Source organism: Pochonia chlamydosporia, chromosome 2, assembly GCF_001653235.2.
Source record: "Pochonia chlamydosporia 170 chromosome 2, whole genome shotgun sequence".
In the NCBI taxonomy this organism is placed as follows: Eukaryota; Fungi; Ascomycota; class Sordariomycetes; order Hypocreales; family Clavicipitaceae; genus Pochonia; species Pochonia chlamydosporia.
The window spans coordinates 1,594,163-1,616,886 of record NC_035791.1 but is presented as its reverse complement, the minus strand read 5'-3'; the positions used below and the strand labels follow the sequence as shown (position 1 = coordinate 1,616,886).

Sequence of the window (22,724 nt, the reverse complement as noted above, 5' to 3'; positions counted from 1 at the left end):
AACTCTCTTGGCTGTCTTGGACGCTTCAAATTATCAGCCCGCAGAGGTTGAGCGGGAAAGGGGGAATTGTCGCAGGTCGGGAAATATGTCAAATATTTGCTTCGTATTCCCGAGATTACACACACGTCTCTTCGATGGTGACGGGGCTGCTCCAACGGAATCCGCGAGCAAGGGCTCGACATCGACAAGATCATGATACGTTTGCTTTTTTTAATTCTTGGTGTCTGCAGGGGAAATAGCGCCGCAGCTTACGGAGTAGACTACGACACTGACATTGGAGCTTTTATCGTCATATCAGCGCCTCGATGAGCCAGGCATTCCAGCTCCCTGTCATCGCTTGTTGTCTTTGCCACTGATGACTCCGATCCTTGGTGAAGAAGACCCAGACTGTTGGGAGACAAGGAAACATTCGCATGTCTTGATCAAGTTCGTCGCAACTTTTCTGCGGCTAGCAAACTCAAGGCTTGTTCTTGTTGTAGGGTAGTTGGGAGTGTGCCGTTGCCAATATGTGCAAACCAGGTCTGTGTTGATGTCTGTTCCCGGCATGACGTGTTCTCAATTCATCCAATGCTTCCATGCATTGGTCTCCTTACGCACATGCACATACCCACCAAGTATTTGCGCCATCTCGGTGCTTGTGTGACCTGTAGGTACATGTATGCTTGTGCCTACGATCAGGAAGGCAAACACCATCGTCTGGCGTATCTGGTTGTCACCGGAGGAACTGCCCTAGGTAAAACCAATTCGCCTGGACTCATGCGTCGTGTCTAAAGGAAATCCGTAGTGGTAGTCTTGTCCTTGACCAGAGAGAGAATCGTGTCCATGTCGATTTTGATTCTAGAGTTTTGTGGCTGCCACCAAGGGTGCGAAAAAGGCCCGCGGGTGGATGAAGCAGCCACTTCTCCCGTCACCCCCTGACCTTGCTGCTTTGCCTTCATGTTCAATGGCCAAAGAGAAGCCACACGCAGTCTTCTCCACCTCACTTTGGCACCAGCCGGTCGGCGCACGGATGGCTGCCGGATACCAAACTTACCAGACCAGACCAGACCAGACCAGACCAGGCACATCGACATGGGCTCTTGTGCTGGCCCCGTGGTCGAGAATCTTCCTTCACCAAACCAGATGCTCCATCTTCTTTGCGTCAACACGACTTATGTGGCCGACACTTGAGAAAGCTCGTGTAACCAATGCTAACTCGTTCTAGCTTTCACAACATGGAATCGGTCTGTTTGTAGTGCCGTCTGGCGGAAAGTCTGTTTTTTGTCGGCACTCAAAGACTTGCCAAACAAAGGTAGTGATGAGGGGGGGAGAGAATCGAAGAATAATAATATGATACAGTAATAATAAAACGCAGCTTGACCGACTTCCGAATGCCCAACACGCGGCACCTGCCGGTATTGCTGATCCCGCGCTGTCTTCTTGGTGTATTGTGCTGTATGTAGGTGAGCTTGTGCCGCGGTCATATTGTAAGTGCGCGTTACCTACTCCGTACGCTGCCAGTTGATGGATCCCACGGTCCTTGCGTCCGACCGTTTTAAATTAATGTGCCTGGTCTTTGCAAGTCTCGCCCAGATTCTTCAAGAAGATCGTGTTCAGAAGCGGCAATTGCAAAAATACTTCTCACAAAGGCAAAACACAGCTCCCCATGTCTGCTTTGTTCTCGTCAATGTGTAGCCTGCCACTGGGCCTTCCGTAGGAAGTGTTCCGGACTCCTGGTATTCTCACGTTTCTCGTGCAAGCGTCGAGTTCGCAATATTAGGTTGGCTCAGAGATGAAATCCTCACCAACGCCGCCCATATATACAACCCAACCTTCAAACACACCATTCTTGATACAAGAAGTGTCAATCCCAGTCTGCCCTAGTCAGGAAGGAGCCTGACACAGTCGTCAAATTGTCGAGGCAGGACATATCTGGTACAGCTCGCCTCCTCCTCTTCCCAACACTTCATTCCTCATTGGATGATGAACCAGGCCGTTCACCACCCCCCCCGAGACGTTCCATGTATTGTGATTGGCGAGACGTCTACACCCGCGTGCTCCTGGTGCATTCTGCTGGAGTACCTACTTGCCTCCGTCGACAGGCACCTTTTGAGATCTCAATGGGATATTTAGTAGACATAGAGTCCAAGAGACACGGCACATCGCTCCAAACAAACAGACCATAATTTAACACTGGTAATGCCATGCTGTATCCTCAGCGTCGATACGCAACCATGTTCCGGTTGCACGGTCTGCCGTCTTTCCACCTGTCCTCCAATGCCAGCATAAGCGCGTGTGGCGCCAAGTGTTGTCGTGATACAAGGATGATGGGCGCGTGTGCGTGTGCGTGTGCGTGTGGCAAGAGGTCCCCAGACAAACATTCCCATATCAAACCGTGTAGCTCCATGCCTCCCTTTCTCTTTCGTGTAGTTTCCATATCAAAGATGGCTGCTGGTGCTCTTTTCCTGATATGAACGCGACCCAGGGGACGCATGACGGCGTGAGTTCTTCAGGCGGGATGCACGCTTCGAACCTCCGTAGGAGCGGATCGAGAACAAGGCGTCTCGCCATCATTTCAAATGAAGTACGTACTGCACACATCCCCTAACAAAAGCACGTTAAGCCAGAAGGTGCCAGGCCTCTCGTCTGTTCTCCATGGTCTACGCAACAGCTCTTGAGTGTGCTTTTCGTGTGAGCTGCATGGCTACGGGGGCTCGCAGGCATACGGCCGGGAAGAACTTGACATCCTCACCCCCCAACCTCCGATCCCTTTCAGTTGCTCTGATGTGTGTGGACTGTTGTTCCTTGATCAGGCTCGCTCTTATTAGCTGAGATGCCGCCACCCAAGCAAGTTTGGTATGCAAGACACCAATGAATAATGGCCCTCCCATGGAGTTGATTTTCTGATCTTCTGATTTCTGATTCTCTACGTCTCTTTTCTTCCATCTTCCAACGCGCTCGCCTCCTTCATAATTACCATCTGCTCATGATTCGAATTGAGCGGGGAGGCCTGTGACATTCGCTTGTGAGTAGTTGCAACGGCGCTCCTCATTCAACATGTGGCGACAGCTGAGGTTTGTGGAATATTGACAGGGGTGAACCTTGCCCGGCATGGAGCGAGAGACATGGGTCCAGAGACGCCACCCCTCTTGACTCTTGAGTCTTGAGGGGCAGATTTGTTGATGAGAAGATTTGCCCGAGGAGACAAAAGGCAATCTCACACAACCTAGAATTGTCTGGTCGAAATACTTCTTGCTCTGCCAATGTCTGTGATGGATTCAACGTCGAAAGGTATGTAACGACGGCGACAAGCGTAGCCCAAACAGTGATTGCGAAGACACGATGTTGACCCGTTTATCCACCGTCCACCTAGGCTTCAGACTTACTGTATTCAAGGAGGCGGCGAGTGGAGTGTGAGCAAATGAGATCCTCGCATGGGCAGCTGATTGGGTTTGACGAGTCGCTGCCATTGTTGCACAGGTTTGGCTACTTACCAAGGACCGAAGGACGTAGTCGATCTGGCTTGATGGCATATGGTTGTGTAGCTTTCCATTCATGCAGCTGGCAAATACAAAATGCCACTTGCGGCGGCAAGCTGGATCGCAGACTCTTCCAGCTGCGTCCCTTAAGTCGCAACCATCGGCACTCCGGCAGCTAGACTTTTAACCTGGCCTGCATGACCTTTGACGTTTAACCACTATGACCATTCTGAAGCTAGATAAGTAAATAAATCCGCAAAAGTTGTTGAAAATGGCTCGTATTCCCACCTTTGTAAGACATTGTTTGCCATTGACGTGCCTTTGTACTCCGTGCTGGGTGCTCTGTACACATCATAGATGTCGAACATGCAGGTTGTTGCTGGCCCAGGCCAACCAACACCCAAAACTAGCACGGGAGCGGAACAAACTCTCGATGCCGAAAGTCAGGGGATAAGGTGATGAAGAAACGAAAGAAACAGAAGCCATCAATTATAAATCTCTTCGTGGATGGCACTGCATTGTGGTAGCTAGCCCAAACTGACATACAAAGGATGCTCGACACAGACCCTTCTGTATTATCAATCGTTGGTGTGTGCGCAACAGGTTCTGTCAGCCTGGAATAAATCGATGACATGTAAGCGGTTGTCTAACCAGTGCCCGTGCCCGCCATTCTGCACATGGTGAAAAGTTGTGCAGCACCAACATGAAGCCAAGCCTCATTTGCCGTATAGTTTTCAGGTTGTCTCCCAAAGTGCCGTAAGCTGATACAATTGGCAAGATTGTCGTGATCCCGTAGAAGCCGTAACTCGCCTGCGGTGGAAACCAACGGACAAACTCTTCTGGCTTCTTGGACACTCTTGGCCAAAATAAAACTTGATTTGCTCCAAGGGGCCGTCAAGGCGAAAATGTTGGTTGGGTTGTGGCATCAATTTGACCCATGCTGGCGTGTTGCGCTAGACATGGGCTATCCCAGATCGGTGCCGGCAAGAAAGGGAGAGAACACCCGTCCAGGTTCAATGTTTTCAAATATGCCCTTTTGAGTGTTGTCGAGAGCCTGGGCGGAAGTCAATAATCAAGCAGCGACAGAGTCAGGCAGCATGGTTGCTTCAACGATACGTGAGCGCTTGATGATCCGTCTGACTCGTTGCCCGTTGTGTGCAAGAGTATGACGGCGAAGCCGTATGGACATCGACTTCGGTAGGCAAAGCTTTGCTCCAGCAAACAAGGAATCATGTTCATGTATGGAGTTTGTACAATCCAGCCAAGCTCATTGGCAAAAGCCTCCCCTGCTTCTGGCATAAGAATGTTGAGAGCACGATGCAGCCTACCTCCAATGCATTGGGTCAGACAGGGCTCGGAGGACAAAGAGCGCAAGAGACAGGATTGCGTGTGCCATCGCTATACCATCGCCAGATGGGGCAATCGGGCAGCATTGCTGAAGTCTAGTATCGAGGTAAGATGCAAAGATTGTCTCCAGTCCAGAAACCCTCAAATCAAATGGCATTATTTTTCAGGCCAACTTGGTCAGTCGAGTGCCCTGTGCTAGTCCATGGTTGTTTTTGTTTTGGCGAGATGAGGGAGAAGAGTTGAAGCCGACACCAGAGCCAAAGCTTGAATCGTGGACCAGACCAACATTGACAAGAATCTTCATCCTCCCGAGGGATAAACTACCTTATTACACCATGTTCTGCTGCCATTTAATCTATTGTGGGGGAACTGGGATTACCAACCTCTACCCAGATACTCCGTACTTCGATCCTCACATCCATATGAATCTGGTCTGGTTCCTGCGATACTCTTTTGCTAAGAAAGTTGATATAGACCATCTGGTGGCATTTGAGGCAGTCCTGGCCGAGCACACGGGGTACTTCGGGGGTAGACTGTTGCACCGGTTGGCGCCTTTCTCTATGTCGTCTAAAATGGCTATGATTCTAATCAGCTAGCTCATGCTGAGCGTTGACTGAGGGGAAGCTGGCCAGTGGTGACGATTGTGTAGCGAAATGTGACGAGGCCACTCAGAGCAAACCACCTCGTAATTACAGGCAAGCGTCTTGTCTTGCCGCAACGGGTCCACTCCAAAGTAGACAGGACGCACAATATGAAGCAATCCATACATAGGACAGGCGTACAACTTCTCCTTCTCCCAGATTCCTTTGAGCCAGCAAAATGTGCGCCAATTTTCTTCCCATAGCCTACAACCAAAATGTTGATACCTTGCGGATCGATAGTGAACCAGACGCGGTCAATTCAGAGGACACAAGACGACCTGCCGGCTTCTGGAATGGGGAGGACTGCCCTGGTTGCTCCCCAGACTCCCCTCCCAGGCCAGAAACATCACGGGGCTGTTGTGCTTCAATTGGCACAGCTTTGGGTGTGGCAGGCTGAAAGGAAGCGATAGACCCCTGCCTCAACTTGAAAGAGGCTCCCTGTGGACACCGTACCTGAATGGTTCCCTGTTATCGCGTCCTGTGGCTGCCAATGGCCAATGAGCCTTTTCCTGAGTTAGCACAGAACCTGCACAATACAATCGTCGTCCACCATCCAGGCTGAAATCGACCAGGGTTTGTGGGTGGTGCGGCCGGCCCATCACATCCAGTGCTCTTGCGAAACGCTAAAGTCGATCCCAGACGACAGTTTGGATCCAGACAACCCAGACGAGCCGATGAGGCGTCTCGTTGGCCACACCGAAAAAAACCATGATTGACAATGTGCGTCTCCGGACGATGAATGCATGCCGCCCCAAAGAGCATCATATCCAGTTCCAGCCCAGGACAGGACACTTCACCAGAGAGCTCACACACCCACGCCAAAGATGACCTTGCCGGGCGCCGGGATATCAGCATGTCCAGGGTTCCAAGATTCCCATTTGATCCACCAGACGCCCAATCCAGAGCTTCAATCACCATTATGTTCCTGTTGCTCAAAGCCTGCTTTCTGGTGGGTGGTTGTGTCAGATTCTCGTTGAGGATGCACCCACTTTATCAGGCAATGTTGTGGCCGTGACAATGAAGGTCAAGGGCTTTGTCTTCCAAAGCAAGGCTTCATGAGCCTCCTTCTCATTTGTCCCTGCAGCAGAGCATGGCCGAGTCAAGGTGCACAGTGGCTAAGAGTGCTGGTATGCACACAAGTGTCTCTGACGAGCCAATGTGTGCTAGGATGGGTCTACCCTGTTCCTGTGGACGGTGATAGCTTGGAAAAAAAAAAAAAAAATCCGAGCATGGTCGTAGAGTTCTCTGTAAGTACAGTATGGTGCAGTAATGCCATGTTCCATTTTCCTTCCTGTGTACGGAGTAGAGTTCGCACTGACTTGCATGATTTGAGCCAAGAGTTTTTGTCGTCTGTGATGGTCTCTTATCCCACTCCCATGGTACTGTCAAACCCACACAGGAGCTTGCTAGCGTCTGGTATTGTTAGTTGATTGACATATGACCTCGAAGGGATGAAGTCTGGTGGAGGAGGCACTGCCTTCAAGCAGGCACACAGCCCTTGATTAAAAACCTCTCGCTGTGTCTCAACCTGCTACGAGACAAGGGGGTCTCACAGCGAGTATCTTCAGTCTGGGGAAGGAAGCAGCAGCACCTTGGCGAATTATTCATTGTCTGGTGAGATTCCAGTGTTGTGGACAAGGGTGGGATTGACAAACGGCAAAGGGGAATGGGACATCTGGACATCTGGATCCATGCAGACAAAGAGACTGCGGGGAACAGCGGTGCAAAAGATCATTGAAGGCGAGTGAGTGAGTGAGTGAGTGAGTCCGATGCAGGCAAGAGCAGAGGTGGATGAACAGTGAGGGCAGACTGGGCCACCAGATCAGCGCCAGCACCAGCACGCACCAGACCTGAGCAGAGCAGACTTGAATGGGCATGGGCATGGGCATGGGCATGGACATGGACCTTGACCTTGACATGGAGGAACCCGGCCAATCTGCAAGGTGCTCGAGTCCAGTCATCAGGGACGAACGATCAACATTGAATTGATTGACAGATTGTCTCGCAAGCATTCTAACGTGATGATGGATGGCTGTGCTTCTCGTCAGTGTCAGTGAATCGTGGCAAATGGTAGTTGCGTCGTTTTGATAGTACCCTCTTATCAGGAGAGGCAAAAAGGAGGCCAACATTCTCTCCGCATGCGTACTAATTGATTGATACTTGACGCTCTGTGCCCAGTCAGTTCCCTAAAGAGTCTTGCTGGTCCATCCGCATACTACCTACTAGGTAGGTACTTAAGTATATGTACCTTTGTACCTTGCTCTTGAGGGCATCACAACCGCCACAAGAGGACAACTCTGGCCACAACCACGACACGACCACGACTATCGACAACAACAACCACGACGGCAACCCCATGGCCAAACATCTGGTACGGTACTGCGATGGCCCTGACTATTTTCCCGCCATGGAGGAGCTTCTGCTCTCGAGTCTTGTGCTGTTAAGTCAATCTGCTGGTTGCTGTTCTGGCGTCGTTTCAGCCAACCATGTGGACGGGGCGCTGCGGAAAGGGACCAGTTGATGCAGCACCAGGCTGCTCTAGATGTCAAGGGCTGCTCCAAGAGACTCCAGCAGCAGCGGCAGCAGCAGCACTTGACAAGCGCAAGTCAAAGTCTGGGCAAGTACTAGATTCACGCCCATGCCCATCTGCGACGCCCCCATGTGCCTTTCTTTACCACCCAGACATGAAGCGGAAGGAGGCACGCAGTCACACCAGACAGTTTCCCACCAGAGAACTTAATCCCAATTACCATTTGACGGTCTGGTACAGTACTCCGCATGCTCTTTCTACACACTGGAGCAGGCAAGCGCCTTGGGTCGACTGATGGTCGTGCTGCTTGTGCGCAAGCTTCGCCAAAATCTGCTTTAGATTCTGAAGCGTACGAGCTACTCAAAGTCTGATTTATTTCCCAAAACCTTGTACGGAGGCACACGAAGTTTATTTGTCTCCTACGCTGTGGTTCTGTGTATTGTTATTGTATGTACGGAATATGCACCATAGCATTTTGATGTCTGGTCCACCACCTAGGCAGTCTGCTGAGCTTGGGTCATTGCTTGCCTCCTCCAGTCGAGTCCATCCAGTCAAGTCCACGCCCCATGCCCATGTCAAGTCCTCAAGCTCAAGGGCTCCTAGTGTCATCTACCGCACCCCGCTCATTGACTCCTATCCCACCCCTCCCCCCCTGCACACCCTCGTCACTTGGTGCCTCTCTGCCTCCTCCATGTCCAGTCTGGTCAGGTCTGCTCTGCCTTTTGGTTCTGGGGTCCTGGCCTTGGCCCACCCACTTGTGTGTGTGGTCTGGTCAGTCTGGTCAGGCTGCTACCGCTCCTCATGCTTCTCACCTCACCTCTCTCTCTAGTCTCTAGTCGCCGCACCAGCCTTTCTCACTTGACCCTGCCTGCTTTCTCCAATCCTCCTCCTACCGCTTATCCACAACCTCTCAGGTTCGTGTTGGCGACGAGGGTGCAACCAGACTCTTTCACATATACTCTCTCGAGCATTTCTTTTTCTTCCTAGGCCATACACCGTCGCCTTCGGACTTGTGCATTGCCATCTTTTCAGTTGCTCTGGATTGCCTTGCCTCGTGGCTTGGCCAACCTCCTCGCTCTCCGACTCCCTCCAAAACCACATCGTCGAGGTCGCAGTGCCCACGCCAACTCTCTCATCCACCTCCCACGACATTCCGCTGGACAACGGGGACATCAAACGTGATCCGCACACACGACTGACCTGAACGGACCATACACTTCTGGTGTCGGTGTTTTTCTCTTCGTGTTGCACAGCGATTCAGCGCCTCGTACCGATCCTGCCCCATTCACAGAGCCCAGAGCCATCTTGAGCAACCCGCAACCTCGCTCTCAAAACTCGAGTTCCCAGCGACTTACCACCTCTTTCTTTCTTGCTGACGGGCCAGACGATTATCTTGTGCTTCGGCATCGGGAGAATCGATACCACACCTCACCCACGCAACCGGAACCGACCTGACCGCTCATCTTCTTCTACCGTAACAAACTCCTTGGCGGCTCCGAATCCTTTATTCTTTTCTCCTCCGTGCGACATAACCCTTTCTGTCCTACGATACCCCACGCGTGCCTAATCTACCATCGTGTAATGGATAAATTTTCGAGCAAATAACCTGTCCATATCGCCTTGGACTGAAGTTGACGGTCGAGCGATCTTGATCACTCGTTGTCAAAAGTCAACCGCACATCTCCATCTTGTCAAAGAGCCGTACGCTGAGAGAATCCCGTCGATCTCTGTTCTCAAGTTTTCAGAGGACCTAGAAGAGTGGTGGCAACAAAGGCAACTACACACTCGAATACCATCATATCAAGTGTTGGTTTCGGTTATTGCGCGAGCACAATATTTCTGGGATTGTGCCAGACTGCAGTTTAAGCGGCCATGGCCGCCAACATGCAGCAAATGGCTGGGGCGGGTCAAATGATGCCCCAGCAGCTGCGACGGCCGCCTACTAATTCTCACCAGCTTCAGCAAATGGTGTACCAGAACCTTATGGCAAACCAACAACCTTCAAACGGCCTAACATGGCAAGGTAATGTCAGCTTCAACGACCGTATGGGGAAGACTATGGATCTGTGAGTGCCCAATTTCCCTCAAATCTACCCGCGTTCTGTGCCGTTGCCCAGTGTAGAGTTGAAAATAAAACAAGAAGACAAAACAACAATGGTAACAACGGCTAACGTCTTTTTAGTATTTCAAATATAGCTTTGGGCATCGCTGGAGTCGACCATATGCGAGCTGCAGAAGTAGGCTGCAATTTTGAGCGAGAGGTGTTTCACAAATCACCAAGCAAGGTTTGTATAGTTGCCCTTACGCGTCGGACTGCTATCGCCAATTGAGGAGGCCAAAGTTGACTAACCATTATGTTACAGGAGGCTTATGACCAAACTATGGCAACCAAGACTCTGGAATTCTTCAAGAAGCGACAGGCAAACGAGCCTAACATACAAAACAACCTCAATGCCAATGCGCAGGCACAGGCGCAGGCTCAGGCACAGGCTCAGGCCATGATGAATATGCAGGCTCAAATGGGACGTGGTATGGGTCAAGTTCAACCCGGATTCCAACATCTCCAGCACCAGATGCAAACTGGACAGCTGCCTCAACAGGCACAACCGCACCCTCAACTTCAGCAGCAACAGCAGATGGGTATGGGCAGAGCCATGGGACCGAACCAGCAAGCCATGGCAATGCAAAACCGGCAACCACAACAAGTTCCTACCGATGTATCGCGACTCGCTCAGTCAGACAGGGCCAAGGTCATGGATCTTGCGTCCAAGATGCTGGCACAGGCGTCTGAGCAACAAAAGGCTACCACCAGAATGAGTTTACAACAGAGACTAACCCCTCAACAACTGAACGAGATACAAGCTCAAGGAAAGGATCTGGTGGTCTGGTTCTATCAGAATCAGGCGCTCCAAATGCTGAAGACTAATATGAACCGCCTGCAGGCCCAGCAACAGGCTGCAACGCAGAATCAGAATGGCGGACAGGCGGCTGCTGCGGCTATGATGCAGCAGCAACACAGCCAGCAATCCTTCCAGCAACGACAGAATATGATGAATGCCGGGCAACCCAACGACTTCTCCCAATTCACTCCTAATATGGAGAGCATCAAAGATCAGCAAATGACTGGTCTCATGGCCCAGCAGGCGGGCCAGATGGTTGTACCAGCTAGCTCCGGGGGCGCCCAACATGCCACTCCCCAGCCTGGCAATCAAAATATGCCAGGTGCCCAGGGACCGAACCAGACACCTCGGCAGGGCCAGCAGCAACCCCAGCAAGCTGGTGTCAATCTTCAACAAATGAAGATGAACCAAGCCGCTCAGCAGTCCCAGAATCAGTTGCAGCAAGTGAAGATGCAGCAGCAGAATCAGCAGAATAGCATGGCAGGTGGCATGCCACCTTCACAGAGCCCAGCTATGAACACCTTGAATACCCCAGTGTCGCGTCCTCCCGGCGCCATGAACCCCATGGGTAACCAAGGTTTGGGTCAAGGCACCGTTCCTTTCGGCGATCAGCGCTTCAACCAAGGTACTCAGCGGCCAAACAACCAGGCATTCAACAACATGCTAGCCAATATGACGCCAGAGCAGAGGCAGGCAATTCAGGGCCTGCCTCCCGACAAGCTCAGCGAAGTCTTCAGAAAGTGGCAAAACCAACGACAAGAGCAGATGGCCATGAATGGTGGTCAAATGAATCAGCAACAAAGACCACAAAACCAATTTGCTGGACAAATGAACCTAAACATGGCCACTGGACAGGGAGCTCAGGGCATGCAACAGCCTAATGGGGGTATGTCAGTCAATCAACAGCAACAGCAAATGCCGATGCCAAGGATGCCGATCCAAAATAACCAAGCCCAAGCAATGATGGATGCTATGGACCTACCACCACAGGTCCAGAACATTGTCGGGCAACTTCCTGTAGAAGTCAAGAAGTGGAGAGATTTGAAGATTTGGCTCAGTCAGAACAGCACTTTACCACCGCCAACCCGGGGCCAGCTTGGCGGACTTCAACAAAGACAGTTCACGGTTCTTATGCAACGTCGAGCGTCGATGCAACAGCAAGCCGGCCAAAACCCCAACGTGAATACTGCCGCAATGCCGAATGCTGGAGCGCAGATGCCAAATCAACAGCAGCAGATGGGCATGCAACGACCCGTGGGAAATGTGCCCGCGCATGTTCTACAGGTAACACCACAGGAGCTGATGCGAGCGCGGAGCCAGCGCGCGGATCTCGGTCACATCCCAGACGAGCAACTACGGACAATGCTCATGACGATGAAGCGGCAGGCCTTCCTCCAGCAGCCACAGGCCGGCATGATGAGAGCTCCACAACCCCAAGGTCAGACACCAAACCAGACACCGAACCAGGCACAGCACCAACCTGGTGGTGCACCAAATCCAATGGGTGCTGCTCCCATGACGGTGCAACAAACACCGCAGCAGCAGAACCGAACTCCCCAGTCGCAGACTCAAGCTAGTCCCACAAATATGGCACAAACGGCTTCAATGCAGTCCGGCGGACAGAGACAACCAGTTCAAGCGGGAACTGGTCAAGCGCGGAATAATAACCAAGCTCAACCCGCTGCGAAGAGCCTCAAGCGACCTAGCACTGATGATGCTGCGGATACGGCCGCGACGTCCAACGCGAACTCTGCCGCTCCTGCCCCAGCTCGTCCAGCGTCACAGCCTAATCAGCAGATGCCGAAGGGGGTGCCTACGCTCACGCCGCAACAGATTGCCGGGCTCAGTCCAGAGCAGCGGGCCAAATATGAACAATTCATGAAACTTCAGTTAACAGGACAGACCCAAAGTGCAAGTCTGCCTCAACCGGCCGGTGCCGATACCCTTACTCGATTGCGAACCATCAGTCAAGACGAACAACGACAATTTCACCAAGAAACAATGCCCGACATATCGATGAACGCCCAGGAACTCGGTGAAACTGGTGCCAAGCTTCAGCGCATTGCTCAGGATATGGGCAAGGTCAGCCGCGGACTTACTAAATGGTATTCGATTACGAGGGATGATGCTCGAGCCAAGATGTTTTTCAGAACTGTAAGTACCCAGAATGAACGGCAACCGCCAACACCATGGCCGAGACACCAGTTGAAGATGTGTCAATGCGGGCTGTGAACAAGAAAGAACTAACTGGTGTTTAGCGCCTACGTATCATGAAGCAATTCGCAGATGCAGACACAATGAAAATCTTGAAAGACAAATTTAGCATCAACTCGGCGGAAATCGATCAAGCTCGGGCTATGCTGGAGAGCATGGCTAAGGACCTAGCAGCCAGCATGTACGGCAGAGGAATGATGAAGCCTGGGCAACAGCCGCAGCAAGGTCAGGGAGCAGGGCAAAGCCAAACTGCACCGCCACAGCAACAAGTGCAGCAACCGGCGGCATCGCAGCAAAATCAACAGTCTCAGCCAGCACCTTTGAACGCGGCCAATCTGGAAAAGAACTCCCAAGCACTCAAAAACCAGCAGAAATCTGCCAGTAAGGGCTCACAACCTCCTCCCGCGCCAACGGCTACACAGCCACCTTTCTCGTTTGGAGCATCCTCGCCCCATGGCAACCCAAGCTATATGGGCAAGCAGAAGGATATGAATCTTCAATTACCTTCGTCTCGTAAGAAGCAGAAGGTCTCTGGCCAACAACCAGGGCAGACGCCGCACGGTGCGACTCCATCGCCGAAGACAGCCAAGAATGCTTCACCAGAGATGCGTCGCCAAGAGCCGCCCAAGCCAGTTTTCCTCTGCACAGAGCCAGAATGCGAAGCGGGCCCATTTGGGTTCCCAAGCGAGACGGCCTTACAACATCATGTTGAAGAGGAGCACACAAAGCCTCGGGAAGACCCAGTCAAGTTTGTCAAGGAAAACCTGGCCCTGGCGTTGGGCCTGGAACCGGACGGCACGGTCAAGAAGGAGCAGAAACCAGCTGATGGGGCCGTAGCTATGAGTGCGTCAGCCTCGAAGCAAGGTCAGACGCCCAAGAATGTTGCGGGTACACCGATGTCCCAAGACAATGCCATGAAGAGGACTGGAAGTGCTTTGAGCAAGGGATTGGATGGCAAGCCCAAGGTGGACGCTGGGGGTTCCAAGCAGACCAAGCCCAGTCCTTGGGCCGGTTGCACAATTGACCCTCAAGCTTTACTCACCAACCTTGGTTTTGAGAACGGGCTGCCTAATATCGTCAGCGACGCCAACATGTACCGCTCCTTGACCCCAAAGGACACTCCCGAATCCAGCAAGGATGGCGGATCGAGCGAGCCAAATAGTGATATCTCAGAGGGTGCGGCGCTCGAGATTGATATGAACTGGCAAACATTCGATCCCGACCTCCTTCTGGATATGAATAGCACAACATTGGATGGGGGTCTTGATCCGATGCTGTTGTTGGATCCACCGTCGAGGTCTGTGCCCGACTGGGATTCTATTGAAGTTGACTATTCAAAGCCTTTTCAGCTTGATATGAGTTTGTACTCTATGGGCATGTGATCAACTGATGAGAATTTGGAGAAGCTGTGCTACTCTACCAAAATGTGCTGATATTGACTACTCCAGTCAAAACCACACACTCACTCGGCGATCCGATGATGTTTGAGTGGACAATGAGCATGATTTGTTTCTTATTCTTGTTGTTTTTTTGTTGTGTTATGTTGATGCTTTGTTTTGAAAGTTTTCTGCTTGAGCTCTTGTCACTTGGGGCATTTGAGCTTCCAGGATATATACCCGACTGATGATACCGAAACGCATAGGGAAGCAGGCATTTATGAGTGATTTTGGCACCTAAAAAGAACCTTTTTGCTTTTTTTGTTTTCTACGGAACAGGAATGGAGTGGAACGGGAGGGGGCGACTGGGTTGGACAATTTTTTACCACAAAAGGGGTGTCGAAGGCTCTTTGCAATAGCAACCACCACCGGCGTTTGCAACTTTGGGGCCGACTTTTGGAAGGAGAAGGGAATCGATTTGGGGTTTATTCTTTTTCACTTGGTTTTTTTCTTCTTTTTTTTCTGCGAATTGTATCACGTATCCTCTCCCTCGGCATGCCCATGTGATGCGTCTCTATGTCTTTTTATGCCGGTCTTGATTTATCCTTTTTATTTCTTGGAAACGATGGGGCTAATGTCTATCTTGCGGGGGACAAAGTTGTTGAGAGAGGTATAATTCGTCAACGTGAAGGACGGAACGGTCTGGTCTGGTCTGGTCTGGTGCTCAGCTATGACGGGAATGCATTTCCAATGGAGCAACTTTTTGCTCCTTCTTTGTTTCTTTTTGGGTTAGAGATAGTGACGCCGGACAAGACTGTCTTTGGCGATTTTACATAATGCGATATGTCATGCCACGTCTTTTGTGTCTTTGTATTGATGCAGTGTGCTAGAATACAAAGCGACCGATCTTGTTCAGGTGGTAAGAGTCAACCTCGGGTCGTATTTTTATTGTTTTTGTTTGATGTTAAATTTATCCTGTGGTTTATCCTCGGACGAGGTTTAGCGTCGGCTCGGCCCGCGCGTCCGAGAAATCTGATCCAATGCAACCAATGCGCTAGTCGCACTAATTCTGACACCTTGGCGACATGAATCATTCCTTTCATACTCATGTTGAAAATTGCAAGTCGCAACTTTTCATTCTCTACCCCTATTTTGAACTATATTATGGTCTGTATTGCGTAGTATCCAAGACGACTACGTTGCATTCGTTTCCTTACTTGTGGATACAGCCTCACCGTTGGACCCTTGTCACGGGCTAGGTTCAAGGGACGTACGAGTAATGACGGCAAAGACGGCACGTGGACCCTGTTTTTATAATTCTCTCTTAGGGCTGAAAACTCTTTATGTTTTCTGGAAAAGGGCTGTTAAGAGAATTCTTTGATGTCACGGCGGTTAGAGTCGGGTGTGCTTGATCGTTCTTTATTATACATGCCTGTACCTGTAGCTATAGAAACATGTGATTACGGATCGCTTCCAAAGGGGACAGCATCCCATCGTACTCGGCGGAGATGTCTCTCCGGATCTTTGACGTGATTCCTTGCATGTAACCATCTAAAGTTGTCGACTAGTATTACCGAACCGGTAGGGAGATCCGACGCCGTCAGATGAACTGCGTGGTTTGAAGAGCGCACCTTTTTCAAAGTATCGTTTAATTCGGTCAGTGCGGCACTGGCATCCTCTGTCAAGGGCGTAAGAATATCTTGCCTGAACCGCATGATACTTTGGCCTTGACTTCTGGCTAGTATCCTGCCCGTGATGGACTTTTGTTCGGCCTTTTTGACGAATTCCCTGGGTATGTGGATCTGGAACTCGTCCTTTTGCAAGGCCCGTCTCGTGGATTCGGATAAAATGTCTGTCAGACTGGCTACGCTGGTGACGGACAGTGTGCCTCCTCCGAGGTGATCGTGTCGAAGGACCTGTAGCGCGAAGAAGCGCGGTGTCGGGTTCTCGTAGCTGCAGTCCGTGTGCCAGGGGAACTCGTTCATTGTTTCTGAGCGAGCCTGGTGATTCTCCGTTTGGAAGTTGTCGTTGGCGGGACGGACGTCCCAGAACCAACCGCGACTGGCGCTGTGAGAGATGGGCAGCTTGTGGCCATGATGGCGGTGGAGCGAGTCGATGAGGTGTTGAAGGTATGTACTTTGGGGGTCGTTGAACCCGAGTGTGACTTTGAGGATGCCTTGTTCTTGGAGGTGTGAGGCGATGAGACTTGTGTGTTTGGGGTTTCGGGCCTCGAGCAGAGAAGGGGCTTGGAGATGGGGGAGGATTGTCGATGTAGTTAGATGACGGTGGTGGGATGTGTAGACCTTGCGATTTGATGGGTTTGGTATTCGTCTGAGGGTGAATATGGCACTTGACCGGAAGGGTGTAAGTAGAGTCATGATGAGTAAAGTTTAAGTTTTCTGCTTGGAAATCTGATAGATTCAACTGATAGACAGGAGATTGGGAACAAGAGTTATGGAATCGACGATATGGCGAGAATGATTCACCCTGGCGGCCTATTATCAACTTTTCTTTGTTTCTCCATACTCTCCGGCCACCACATAGTCGCCTCGGTTCAAAGACGAAAGAAAATCCCAATGTTTCGTAATATCCAGACTCATTGCTGCTGTATGGACCCATGCACAACCGGCTCGCCTGGCCCTGCAAATCCACACCTCAGCCCATCTTAAGTAGCCATTGCAGGTTCGGTCATCCCGGTTCATCCCAGGCCGTAGAGCTGAACTGAAGCAAAGACACCGCCACAACTAGAGTACATGCATGTGGATGATACCAGCATAAACAAAGTAAAACATCCTCAAGATGGGAGGTCGGTGCGTTGTGCTGCGTAACAGCGGCGGTACATATCACTAGGTGGGGGCTGAGAGTGACTGCCATGATTCTTTTTGGGGTAAAGAATCTAGTATTTCCAAGTAGTTCTTGCTTTCTTGTTCAGGCCATGGGGATAACCATAACGTAAAGAGTTGATGCAGGTAAAATATTCAATATGACGAAGATACAACAAGGCATGGTCATGTAACACCATAGAGCTTGTGTAAAAACACGTCAGCCGCAGCCATTGATTGGCTTGTTGCAGCATCGTGTCCGTATAATTAGTCCTCCGTAAATAGTGGCTACCAGCTCTCAACGAAATGAAATAGATTTTGAAACAATGGGAACTCTGAAGCGCCTGGATTGGACCTTCACGGCTCACGACGGAAGTGACTGGCTAATCAGAAGAGCAATGAACAACCGTGGCTCATCTCGCGCAGCACACAAGGCTATACTTGGCCGCTGACAAGGGTAGATTCAAGAAAGACTTTTCGTATTGACAAAAGGAGTAAAAGGCGTCCCGAACCGAGACAAACGTGACTAATAACAAAGAATCTGCGTGTTTGTGACCGGTATTACCCCCGGCTGATAACGGAGCACATCCAAGATCCTCCTGTGCTGAGGGCGCAAATCCGATCGGCGCTGGTACGCCAGATACCCAGTCCGAGCAAGTTTCCGTGAATAGCATGATACGTTCCAACCAGAGGATATCGAACCCTGTCGCCAGAGGACTTTATTATCACATCATATAGCCGGGGTGTGATCCGGCGCTGCACAACGCAGGATACCCCTGGAACCAGAACGGGGCTCTGGAGATTCTCGAGTGCCGCAACCCACTCATCTGGGCTGGTCTCGTCACCAAAGACGATACCAGCACCCTTCCCACTGCGTACAGGTTTGAGAAGATATTGCTTCCTCAGTTCCGGGTTCGCCTTGGTCAATTTCAGCACCTCACCCATCTCCGGCGAACCGGGGTTTGCGGTGTCTGCAATACCCTTGGCGAGAACCTGAGCCTCGGCGAGAGTTAGAACTCCCCGGTTTACGAGATTCTCGAGTTCCTGCTTCACCATGCCCAGCATCCTTTTGTCATGGACTAACAGCACTGTTCGCATGTCGTTGAAACACCGGAGACTCACCTGTCGCAGCATCTCTGCATCCAATGCTACAATCTCCCGTTGATGCAGCTCGAGCCCAACTTGGTGAATTTCTTCAACCCATTCACCAGCATCATTAATCCATGTGACTGTCTTCTTCCCAGCCTGGTGTACTGTTGATCCAACTTGGGCGGGATGGGAGCCAGTATCTTGGTTTGATCCATTCTTGTGGCTGGCCAGACAGCAGAGCTTAAACCCAGTCTCGTTCTCGGGATCGGGCACCAATCTAAGATCTGCAGGTGTGATTGGTCGTGTTGTCACACCAAAGCGCCGTTGCATTATATCCATGAACATATGGATGTCGAAGCCGTGCTCTGCATCCTTCAGCAGATGCAACGGAAGGCCTTGCCGGAACAATGACATCAATCCGTCCAACATCTACAAAAAAAAAACCCGTATGCATTAGCTCTGCAAGCAATCTCGTAAATAAGCCTTCCTGACGTATCAGAAAGAGGTGTCGGACCCAGCGAGAAAGAACCAAGAAGCAAATCCCAGTGGGACTGGTTCGTACAATAGCGCCAAGCACGATGCAATGAAAAGAGAAAATGGCAGAGTAAGCCACGTCGTACTTACCTGAGCTGAATTCGTTGCACTAGCCAAACCAAGCTTGTCCATACCCATGTCATTAAGTGCTTCTTGACCAAGAGCTTCGTGCAGACAGCCATTGAAGGAAAATCTGGCGTTGATCTCGGTTATGCAAAAGAGTTCGCTTTCACCCGCTTGGTCGTTGATGATACCATTCGGGGTGGCGGTCAAATTGTCTTTGATGAGAAAATCTGGCCTCCAAGAGCCCCGGCAGGCTGAGAAGGGCCGCATTCTGCCTTGAGAGACTTGGTCTTCTATCCATAGCAACAAATCTTCCTCCTCTTTTGCAAGTGGCATGCGCGAGGGAAAGTTCGCTTCCGTATCTGACCACCACCTTTGCACAATGTCGGTGATGGCCTTTGTCAGGGCTTCATGCAGACGCTTAAGATGTGCTTGGTGGCCCTGGTTGATAAGAATTGGACGCGGACAGATAGATTTGTACGATTCTCCTGGCCAGATATGCCCGGGACAAATGCGGACAAGGTTTGCGGTTAATTGTTCAAATTCTCTTATATACGTGGTGCTGTTTGCCGTCATAGAAGATGCCACCGGCTCGTACCCATTAGGGCCGAGTCCAATGTGAATTTGCCGGAGTAAGGGATTGATAGGTGTTTCCATCCTGGCCAACTGTTGGAAATGATTCTTTCAATGTTGGGTTCTGGTCTGGTTGGTTGGGGCTTATGTCAGTGACGAGGGCAAGAAATGGAAGGAACTACTTCCGAATGGAGGAGCTGATGGTTTCAATGTTTGAAAATTGGTCTGGTCTGGTCCAGGAGCGTCAAGATGTCTGCTGGGGCATTGTGGCTTTACCACATCTTTTCAACATCTTCCCCCGTTTTTATACTCGGCATCCTGTGTCCATCTTGAGCGTCGATAGATGAATTTTCCGGAAACTTAACCAGGTCCCTGGTCTAACTGATGGTTGTGGAGCTGTCTATACCCATGGCTCACCCAGGTCCCCCCAGCCAAGACCCTGCCGTGATAAATGGGTACAAGGAGCAAAGAACTTTTTGCAACTAAATCTTCGGTCTGAAACATCGGTCTCTTCATTCAAAGATCTCGTGAAGTTAATGAAAAAGTTTTCTGGTTCAGGTGTATAGCCTCGGCACTCCTAGACGAGATGTGAAGTGTGACGATGACACGGCGTACGAAGTAGTCTTGCACCACCATCGAGCTATGCCCTTTTCTGTTTCCACGAATTCCGATTGAACGAAAATCAGTTCTTGGGCATCCGCAACGTGACTTCTATTCTGAGTCTTGGGACAAGGAATCAGTAGCTCAGCCGCTAGCTGGCCTCGCTTACTTGTCAGATCTGACCAGGCTTCATCTACTTTCAGCTTGCCTGCCTTGTCAATGGTAAGGTAGGAAGCGAACGAAATCTGGTGCTGACGTGCAGGCATTTATTGAAGCACAAAGCAAATTATGGAGAGCGGAGCACTAGGAACGAAAAATACAAACAACCGCCCTGGTATTCGAAATGGGGACTCATGCTTTGAAGAATGCATGCAGCTGGTCAATATCACCAGTTCCCTGCTTTGCCACCAAGGACGACGACCATCACAAGCATACCTTTGCTTGCATTGCATATGCCGGTGCATGAGAATGATGCGCTAGACATGTTCGCCTCTTTCAGCTCGGCAAGGTGAAGTACCCACGTCGCATCGGAGAAGCCTATGAAAATGTGACCGTTATAGGGCTCCATGTTGATAAATTGATTGTACGTGATGGGTCATAAGAGGCCCTCGACAAAGAGATTGGAAGATTCCATTTCGATCATTCCTCCTGCGATCCCACATGACTCAGCTTCGATCCGTACAAAACTCCATCGTAAGAGAAACACTCCGTCACTCTTGGGACAATTCGCTGCAAAAGCTTTTTTTCTTGGTTACGGATTTTCACATAGCCATGGCTACTGACGCATATTGCTTAGAAGAAGTTTTGGCCATCGCTAATGCTCATCCGTTTTACAATTCAACCATCTCTTATCCCCCCAATGCAGAAACCATCGAAGCGCTGCGTGGCTCAAAGGTTGGCCAGACCGATCAACCTGGGCTGAAATCGCGAAACCTTCTTAGCAAGAAAGAACTGTAAGTACTAAAAATGAAGGAGTGGGCGCCTTTTGAAGCCTACCAGATCACTAAAATGGGATAATTCATTCCAGCTACGAAGTCATCCAGCGTTTAGTCAACGATACCAATGTCAAAAATACATATCGTCGTGGTGTTTATACTAGTGTAACCGGAGGAGGTAGTGGTGGGCAGCCGCTCTTCTTTGCAACTGATGTTCACGAAAATCGCAGACAACGAGCTTCTTTTGGCCGATTTCTCAGGACGACAGGCTTAATAGAGGACGATGACTGGGTGCTTACTACCCATTGTGCCGGCCAACTGTACAGGTAAGTGGTGATCTATTGCAAAGAAGGCTTGTCTGATGGCGGCCGTGAATGAAATTACACAATCTTGTCAAGTAGGAATACCGAAGGTTGACCAACTTTAGATCATTAGACCTTATGCTTGAAATATTTGAAAACGCCGGAGCAACAGTTTTGGCCGCTGGAAACTACATGAGCCCAGCCGAAGTTGTCCGGCTCCTGATTAGCTACCATGTGAATGTACTCACTGGCGACGGGAGCCAGATTATCCAAGTCGTGCATCACATATCAACCCTGTCTCCCGAGGAGAGGCAACGCGTAAACCTGACCAAAGTCATTTACTCGTCCGAAGTGCTCACGGCCGCGCAACGACTACATATTAAAGAGACGCTAGGGAGCAATGCTAGGATCTATTCCCTCTTAGGAAGCGCGGAAGCTGGTCCCTGGGGCGTCAGCAGCACGGAACTATGCGGGAGAGAGATAAAGACTGCCACGGCAGACTTTGTGTATGATACAAGACACATGCTCATCGAAATCTTGCCCGAGGCCTGTGTTGAGAGCGGCTCAACCACGGAATGTCTCCAAGATGGCGAAAAGGGCATTATAGTGCAAACCTCATTGTGTCGTTTGCGCAATCCGCTGGTACGGTACATCACTGGTGATATTGGATCTCTTCATTCGCTACCTGAAAGTGCTCGCTCCGTTGTCCCTGAAGCGGACTGGGCATACCTCAAAATTGTCCGCCTCGAGGGCCGTGATCGTCGGTTCGGCTTCGACTGGGATGGATTTTGTATCGAGTTTGAAAATGTGGCCGCCATGATGAGCAAAGAAGACTTTGGCGTGCTTCAGTGGCAGGTCATTCTGTATAGAATGGAGCCATCTCAGGAGGCGGGACTTGAGATCCGTGTTCTTTGTTCATCCAAGTCTGCTGAGGGGAAATGCACGACCGAATTGCGACATTTCTTTCATGTATATTCGGCGAATGAGCACCGTTTCCGGATAGTGTATGTAGATGGTTTGGATGGATTTGAGAGAAGCGCCACCGGGAGAAAAGTAATCAAGCTTGTAGATAGATTTACATAGGGCTGAGCAAGGTTCACCAAAAAGGAGAACGTTGACCTTGCCGTTTTCTGTAATGTCGCTATTCTCCATCACAGCCTTATGGGAGTCATGTTAACAATCGCGACGGCTGAGTCCCACCAAAATGACCAAACTATCCGCCTTGGCAAAGGAGAATGTAGACATATTTATGTACATGTAACCTGACAGCCACAGTCATTTACTCTATGTAGTTATTGCCATGATATTGTAAATCTATTTAAAGTTGTATCGGCTGCAGG

At 50.5% G+C, this 22,724-nt stretch overlaps 6 protein-coding genes across 6 annotated transcripts; 4 read left to right on the top strand and 2 right to left on the bottom strand.

Moving 5' to 3' along the window:
- Positions 1-3,400: 3,400 nt before the first annotated feature.
- Positions 3,401-3,637, top strand: VFPPC_02633 (hypothetical protein; the record flags this gene model as incomplete). The annotated part of the gene is made up of 1 exon (XM_022428286.1): positions 3,401-3,637. One exon carries the CDS (start codon positions 3,401-3,403, stop codon positions 3,635-3,637), a length of 237 nt encoding a protein of 78 aa, XP_022284559.1.
- A 6,211-nt stretch (positions 3,638-9,848) lies between these two features.
- On the top strand, positions 9,849-14,472 carry VFPPC_02631 (hypothetical protein; the record flags this gene model as incomplete). Its single annotated transcript, XM_018282249.1, has 4 exons — positions 9,849-10,042; positions 10,159-10,261; positions 10,340-13,030; positions 13,135-14,472. 4 exons carry the CDS (start codon positions 9,849-9,851, stop codon positions 14,470-14,472), a joined length of 4,326 nt encoding a protein of 1,441 aa, XP_018146639.1.
- Positions 14,473-15,042: 570 nt separating this feature from the next.
- Positions 15,043-15,303, top strand: VFPPC_15533 (hypothetical protein; the record flags this gene model as incomplete). Its single annotated transcript, XM_018293286.1, has 1 exon — positions 15,043-15,303. The coding sequence occupies one exon, from the start codon at positions 15,043-15,045 to the stop codon at positions 15,301-15,303; it is 261 nt and encodes an 86-aa protein (XP_018146638.1).
- A 623-nt stretch (positions 15,304-15,926) lies between these two features.
- VFPPC_13302 (taurine catabolism dioxygenase TauD) lies at positions 15,927-16,844 on the bottom strand (the record flags this gene model as incomplete). The annotated part of the gene is made up of 1 exon (XM_018291079.1): positions 15,927-16,844. The coding sequence occupies one exon, from the start codon at positions 16,842-16,844 to the stop codon at positions 15,927-15,929; it is 918 nt and encodes a 305-aa protein (XP_018146637.1).
- Positions 16,845-17,849: 1,005 nt separating this feature from the next.
- On the bottom strand, positions 17,850-19,631 carry VFPPC_02630 (taurine catabolism dioxygenase TauD; the record flags this gene model as incomplete). Its single annotated transcript, XM_018282248.1, has 2 exons — positions 17,850-18,806; positions 19,002-19,631. 2 exons carry the CDS (start codon positions 19,629-19,631, stop codon positions 17,850-17,852), a joined length of 1,587 nt encoding a protein of 528 aa, XP_018146636.1.
- A 1,287-nt stretch (positions 19,632-20,918) lies between these two features.
- Positions 20,919-22,467, top strand: VFPPC_02627 (hypothetical protein; the record flags this gene model as incomplete). The annotated part of the gene is made up of 3 exons (XM_022428285.1): positions 20,919-21,100; positions 21,175-21,408; positions 21,510-22,467. 3 exons carry the CDS (start codon positions 20,919-20,921, stop codon positions 22,465-22,467), a joined length of 1,374 nt encoding a protein of 457 aa, XP_022284558.1.
- Between the last annotated feature and the right edge of the window lie 257 nt (positions 22,468-22,724).